At 44.6% G+C, this 7,855-nt stretch overlaps 1 protein-coding gene across 1 annotated transcript in view; it reads right to left on the bottom strand.

Annotated features, from left to right (window-relative positions):
* Nucleotides 1-7,372: 7,372 nt before the first annotated feature.
* The window catches only part of syt11a (synaptotagmin XIa), a 23,717-nt gene continuing 23,234 nt past the window's right edge, over nt 7,373-7,855 (bottom strand). The window contains exon 4 of the mRNA XM_062529846.1: nt 7,373-7,855. This exon is cut by the window's right edge and continues 222 nt beyond it. Within this exon, the coding sequence (XP_062385830.1) occupies nt 7,767-7,855 (89 nt within the window). The 3' untranslated portion in view covers nt 7,373-7,766.

Below are 7,855 nucleotides of genomic sequence, written 5' to 3' on the forward strand. Positions count from 1 at the left end.
TTTCCCACATGAGCGAGACATCCGGATGTCAAACGGATATCAAACGGGTGGCTGTATGTGGGAACGCAAAACTCGGGTATTTTCTTACCCGGAACTCACCCTACTAGCCCCCTAGTACTACTTCTAGATGTTACCCGGGTGCGCTTAGGTGGGAACGCAGCCGGCACAGTTCTGGGTAGAGATGGGGGGCGTACCGATGACGTATAGAAATGCGCCCTTGCAGCCTGCTTGCAGCGCGGCAGAAAGTACAAATTGCCATGGTAACGATAAACATTGCCCTACGAGTATGAACACAGACGAGAACACCAGAGTACAGAAAACAGTGACATTTTGTTGTGTACCTACAATAAAAATTTAAACTGCACTCAGGTTGTTGTGTTTGTTGCGGGACAGGCAGGATTATCCTTGCAAACGTGAATAGCTTGAAGTGTTGTCGATTAGCTTGCAACTAGCTGTTTATTACAGTGGTTAGCAATTAACAGCTAATAGTTAACGTCGCTGTTATTTAGCATTGTTGCTTTTTGTAGGAGTTGGGAAGGAGCCTCAGACCTCAGGTGTGTCATTATTTTTTTTATTAATTTGGTGTGTTGGATGTTTATACCAGAGAGGGTTGAAGTAGAGCTCTGTTTATACTGTGGCTCTGGCGTTAGCTATTTTTCCCTCTATGCTAGCTCCCGCTGACTAGCGAGCTAACTACTTCTGTTGTTTCATGATGTTTTGGATCATGTAAGTTGCATCATCCAGGCAGCACAGCACAACAACGCATTTATTTAGCGTCATCTCCCTCCCCCTGCAAGTGCTGACATTGCCCCACCCCTCGCGGCTCCTACTCGGGTCTAGTGTGAACACAATTACCCGTATCTCACTCGGACATAAAGCTCATGTGGGAAACGTCCATGTCGTGCCTCACCCGGGTAAATATGTCCGGGTAACTTCTAGAAGTTATGTGGGAAAGGGACTTTTGTATGAGACCAGTAGGCCTACTGTACTGTAGGACCCTTTTTTTTCTTCAATTTTAAAAAGGGTATGTTCCCCGCTTTTCCCAAAAAGGGTCCTATGTTCCCCGGTAGCCTTTGTATTGCGACCGGGGAACATAGGACCCTTTTGTGGAAAACCGGGGAACATACTGTGGGACCTGGGGAATATAGGGATGACTCCCGACAAGACCAGGGGAGATGCTAGAGGCTTTAGCAATATCAGCCACAACACACAACACACCACAGCTGGATTTTGGTCTCTGAAGGAAGCCGTAAAATATATATTTTTTTTTTAAAAACAGTTGTTAGAGGCTGCTGAAAATGCAAGCCTGGCTGAGGCTCTCACAGACTACCTGGGGTCATGTTTAGGGGGTCACTCATTGACTCACTTACTCCTTGATCCATTTCATGTGGTTTGTAGATACCTTCTGTTAATACAAGATCTAAGAGGCTAAAACAACTCTAAATTTTCTGAGAGTGAACATAGGTTTGAAGAGAGAGAAACATGGATCTAGTGTATCATTTTTTTTATTTGCACATCCATTGTGTTAACAAATTTTACATACATTTCAGCCTCAGTGTACTATTGTTAGCATAGACTTATTAGCATTATGCAGTTTTTTTTAAAACACATACCAGATTACTCGTCCTCAAATAGCCATTGTTTATCCCGTTCCCACCCCACATCAAATAAACCAATGACCACAGAATTTTGGAAAATGGGCCAAGCAGGTATCACAATGATGCAGTTTTCTTTTCTGTTTTCTTTGTACCATAAGTTTCTCTGTACAACACACAACAGCAAAACTCAGGGAGAGAGGGGACAAGTGAAAGCCAGGAAAATGAAAATGTGCTTCAGACCTCACACATCAAATATATTAAAAATTATGATAATGGTAATAATAATAATAATAATAACAATAATTAAAATAATAAAATAATAATACAAATGAAACATCAGAAGAAGACATTTGCATACAGGGACAATACCCTTAACCATTCAAGGGGTTTACAAGAAGTCACTACAGGCCGGGGTCAGGCATCAATACGGTGCAGCAGTAAATCAGAACAAACGATCATTTACACAGAGTTATGTTCATATACAGTGTATTTATATAAAAACAGGTTCTCCCAGGCACAGCTACGGTGGCCCGGAGAGGACCGGGAGGCAAGGAAGGAACGTTAAGTTTTTAGGCAAAACAATAATAATAATAATAATAAAAAAAGGATTCTTCTTCAGGGGGTCTGCTAAACTTGTAATGAAACAGGGAAATGTAGGTACAGATAAAAAACATAGTAATGTAATGTAAACGTTAAAAATTCTTTCAAGAAATACAATAATTGGAGTGTCAGATGAAGCGACAGCCAGAACCGTGGAACTTGCAGGGTGAAAGGGCTAGAAGTCCGTAATGGAGTTTGGCCAGTGGTCCCCATTGTTCTTTACAAGTTGTCCCTATTGTGGTCTGCTACTTTATGGTGCCTAGGCGTGTCGGAAAATAGCAGAGCACAGTCTGCAGGTTTATATACTCAACACAGCCGTGACTCAAGTTGAACTTTCATTGCATGGTTTTGTCTGCACAGCAGGAAAGGTCACATAGGCGTTGTGTTCTGATTGTGAGTCTCTCTGTGTGTGTGTGTGTGCGCGCATGTCCAAATGGGTGTGGATGCGTATGTGCATGCATATTTTGAACTAAGACCTTTGGCTTCCTGTGAGTTTAGGGCTCTGCTCTCATTTCAGGTCTTGTTGGAGAGGCAACATCCTCTCTTCCTGTCAATGTGTGTGTGTGTGTGTGTGTGTGTGTGTGTGTGTGTGTGTGTGTGTTAGTAGAGTGAGAGGGTGTGATGGTGTTTGTGAATGCATCTCTGGGTGTGTACTGGTGTGTAAATTCCAACCACACTCTTATTTCACCTAAATGTGTGTGTGTGTGTGTGTGTGTGTGTGTGTGTATGTGTGCGTGTGTGTGTGTGTGTTAGTAGAGAGAGTGAGAGGGTGTGAGGGTGTGAGTGAATGCATCTCTAAGTGTGTACTGGTGTGTAAATTTCAACCACACACTTATTTGTGTGTGTGTGTGTGTGTTTGTGTAAGTGTGTGTTATTGGGGTAGAGAGGACTTGAAAAGAAGTTAGACAGACGCCATGGGACAAGGGGAGAACAAAGATGACAAAGGTTTTTTAGACTGAGGCTAGTCATGGAAAAATAAAATGTAGGGAAAGGGACAAAAAAAGAAAAAGAACAACAACATTTGGCCTTTATCTGCCTCTTCTGCTTGCATGAGAACTATCCTCAAAAAGCCCCTACACACTCATGTACGCACACACACACACACACACACACACACACACACACAGACACACACTTTAACAGTATTTGCCTGTCCATGGTGCTGTTATGCTAGCCAATCTCTCTTGGCTTCTGTCCTGTGTGAGTGTGTGTGTGCGCATGTGTGTTTGTGTGTGCTTGTACTGGAAACAAGGGCATATGAGTCTGCTCTACCCCCAGGCTTTCCGCAGCAGTGACATCACTGGGAAAACACACACACACACACACACATCACATAAACACTTATGCTACCATATCCACACATACATGTAAACACACACTGCATCCCCTGCCCCTCCATCTAACGTGAATACACACACACACACACACACACACACACACACACACACAAACACACACACACACACACAACCAACTGTTGTGCACCATATTCTACTGTATGTGTGTGTGTGTGCGTGTGTGTGTGTGTGTGTGTGTGTGTGTGTGTGTGTGTGTGTGTGTGTGTGTGTGTGCATTTGGGTGGCTGGGGATATGGTGCAAGACCTGATGTGATTGAGCCACGGTTCACTGCCCATCAGGATCGTTTAATTCAATTGTGCTGCGGACCGAGTGACGGACAGGCAGGCTGGCGGGCAGGCGGGCAGGCGGGCAGGCGGGTAGGCTCTTAAAGGGACAGTCCACAATTATGGCAAAAAGGTTGCTGATATTTGAACACAACGGCGAATGAAATGATCTCCTCCATACACACCCCCAGAACAGACAGCAGGAGGTCAGTATGAAGCAAAGCAGCTGAACTCGACAAAAAAAAAAAAATGTGCTGGATAAGAATGGCAGACTTTGCAGGGGCCTATACCAGCTGATACCAAAGCTGCCACCCATGTGCCTTCAGCAAGGAGACCGTACACTTTTAAAATAAAAGGGTTCTTGGGGTGCTATATAGAACCATGCAGGCTTTAGAGAACCCTTAGGGGCTCCTTTGATGGACCTTTCGAAATGATTTAAAGAAAAATTTAGGGGTGTCATATATGAAGCATGGCTGTTGGCTCTATACAGCACCTTTTTTTGAAGAGTGTATAAAACAAACAGACACAGTGGGCAAAAACCAGGCCCTTAACACCCACAGAAAAAACAAAAGGTACGGTTAAGGTCTAGGGTACAACTTTTGCCAATATACCCTACAGGGGGGAACTAATATGTACGGTTCCTGGACCATTTCTGTACCTTCTCTAAACACATTTACCGGTTAAGGGGTAAGATTGTGTGCCCCGAGGGTACTGCCACAGTGACAAGCATTTTGTATCCCTAAAGGTACACATTTTCTAAGACAGAAGCCCGCTCCTGGTCCTCCGGTGGCCCCTGTGTTAAAGCAACACAGTGCAGTTATTTTACCTTATAACAACAGCTTCCAAATCACTCTGATGCTACACCGCCTGCCAATGTGCGTATGAAACGTTTTGATATTGCACTATTTAAGGTTGTTGATTGGGTACGATCATGACCCTTTTAGACAGGTTTTTGACTAACTGTATGCTGTCTTAGCACTAAAAGGCATTGAAAATCGATAGATATGAATTATTCCACGGTGTTTCTATTACACTCAGAGTTGCAGATGGGTGTGGTTATAGTCACACAATTTACCTAGCAAAAAAAAAAAAGAGTTTTTAAAAAGACAACACGAACATCAACTGCCTACATCTCCTTGATATGACATTTCACACTAATGTGTGTTGGAGCAGAGTTTATGAAGGGGTATAACAATTACTTAACTTATAAATAGATGTTGTTGGGGCATCTAGAATCCATTGTGTATGAATATTGAAATTAAGTAAGAAAACAAGAAAGTAAGAAGAGATTTTAAGTTTCCTATGTTACAGTATGTACAGCTGGCTCAAAAGAGAGCAAAGAAAGACAGACAGGATGAGCCAATTGAAACTAAAAAATGTGTGTGAGTTTTGTGTACGAATAGAACAGAATCTATACAAAATGGCCGCCGCCACACGAGACCCCAAGTCTCAAAGCTCTCTCCAGTCTTCTTTGCCTCTGTCAGGTAATCTGACTCCTCCACTTATGAGAGGGGAGAGGCCGATGCGGCTCTGTTGTTCTTTTTAATTGGTGTAACCTGCTCTAACAGTCCCAGCTGATCTATAAAGGACTCTTATTATGACAGCTTCCCTCTCCAGAACATTTCTGGTTCTGATCTGGCGGTGAAATGAGTCAGATCAGGGCTGGATCTGCGGCTATCTGTGTGTGTGTGTGTGTGTGTGTGTGTGTGTGTGTGTGTGTGTGTGTGTGTGTGTGTGTGTGTGTGTGTGTGTGTGTGTGTGTGTGTGTGTGTGAGTGTGTGAGAGTGTGTGTGAGTGCATGTGTGTGTGAGTGTGTTTTCTAGTCTTGTTCATGTTGACAAAACAGCCATGGCTGCCTACTCTACGCTGTCCCAGAACACACTAAGCACAGTGAGACGAGCCCCGGCCCACACTCCTGAAGTGACAGACGCCGCTAACATGCTGATGACTGAGGCTTCTGACTGCCATCCAATCGGCAGCCAGCTACTCTCTGGGGAGTTGGAGAGTCTGATAGCTTTCTGTGTGTGTGTGTAACAGGTTATCTGAGTATGGAGTGTGTATGATGGGTTACGTGTGTGACGTGTGTACTGACTAAAATGAGCTGATGAGCTGAGTCCCTGTCGCCCATGAGGACTTGTGAGGTTTGATGCTACTGGAAATGAGAAGGTGCTCAGAGAGAACCAAAGTCACACCGGGGACAGACTGAGCCGCTCATGTAGATCTGCGCCACACACACACACACACACACACACACACACACACAGAGAGAGAGAGAGACAAAGACAGACACTCAGTCAAAACGTAAACTCTCCATGACCAGGGATGGATGTGTCGCTGGTCTCTCTCTTAGTCTCACACACACACACACACACACACACACACACAGAGAGAGAGAGACACAGACAGACACTCAGTCAAAATGTGAACTCTCCATGACCAGAGATGGATGTGTAATTCGCTGGTCTCTCTCTCAGTTACACACACACACACACACACACACACACACACACACACACACATACACACTATGCAGAAGAGTGATATGTAACAAACACAAATACGGAGTGTTGACAGATACTACAATCCAGCTGATCTACCAGGTGTGATCTTTCTCTTGCAGAACAAAAAAGCATGTTGAACTTGAACAGAACCCTTCCGTGGTGCTGAGTTTAGTTTTTTTGGTTTTTCGTGGCTGCTGTACTCTCTCTTTCTCTCTCTCTCTCTCTCTTTTTTTTTAAAACAACAAAAAAACAAAAAACAAAAACAAAAAAACATGCTTCTGTTCTACAAGCACAGGATCCTGTAGAAGGAACTAGAATTTGAGAATCCCTGAAAGAAATGCTCGATGTAAATCATGATTAAGTGAGTTACACAACTTTGCTTCTCTGTAATGAAGTCAACGCCTTGCGGATCTACTAGTTGATGTCCTTCCTGTTTTGAATGCAACAGCTATCGAGGGCTCGTTTGAGAAACATAGAAAACCAAATGGTCTGCAAACGAGTCCCCTATTCCCTTTCTGTTCACATTTAGTCATTAGGCATCAAATTTCTGACCTCATAAACACAAAAAGTGAAAAAGCAGTTTGACAATCTGACCCATTAGAGATTTAATACACACCTCCACTACCTCATCTCCAACCGATTAATTTAGCTACCTACGATCTTTCTATAACTATAGGACAACTGCATCCGAACGAACCCCTTGAAGGGTAGATTCACACCCATTATTTTTTGTTGTTGTCGTGAGGACTTCCTAAGCATGATTACAGAATGTACACACAAACTGCTCTGTGTGTGAGGTGGAGTTGCTTAGACAGGAGGAGCTGGTGAGAACTCCGTAAGCTGTAATGCACACCAGAACGTCCCCAGGAACACTCTGGAACAGCCGAAATCTGAATGCCTATTCTATGGATACGATGAGTGGATATATTAATGAATATATTAATTTGAAGCTTTGCGATCAGTCTGTTCTTTGTTGCTTTTTTTGAGTCGTCAGAGTCCTTGGTCGGCGATCTCTTTTTACGCTCCCAGACGGTGTCTGGAAGGGGGAAGCTGGAGTTGGGGTTGGGGTGGGGGGTGGTGGGGCTGGGGGCAGGTATCTCATAGGCGTGGCGTGAGTTCTGTCCTTAAGTGCAGTTTTGTCTCTGATTGGGCAGGGATTGGATAAGAGGGAGGGAGGAAGTCTCAAGGGTGTCAGGTGATTGGGTTCAGTACCTGTCAACATGACAAGGGAGGCGGGGCATAGTGTCTCATATCGGGAAGAGGGAATGTCTAATGGGACTGGGGAGTTCGGGTGAGGGTGGGGGGTCTTCTCTATTTCAACTAAATCTTTTATGTGTTTTGGGATGAAGGGGGGTGGTAGAGGGATAGGCACTCATGCCCCCCTCCCCCTCCCCACCTCCTCCACCTCTTGCTGGGCAAGGCAACGGCAGCGGGCACTCGGTGGTCTAGAACTCCTCCAGGTTGTGCCACTTGGCGATCTGCCGGCGGGGGTTGTCGCAGACCTCGCGCCAGTGGGTGACGCCGGTGGGCACCG

The sequence above is a fragment of the Sardina pilchardus genome, chromosome 24, assembly GCF_963854185.1.
Source record: "Sardina pilchardus chromosome 24, fSarPil1.1, whole genome shotgun sequence".
Taxonomy (NCBI): domain Eukaryota; kingdom Metazoa; phylum Chordata; class Actinopteri; order Clupeiformes; family Clupeidae; genus Sardina; species Sardina pilchardus.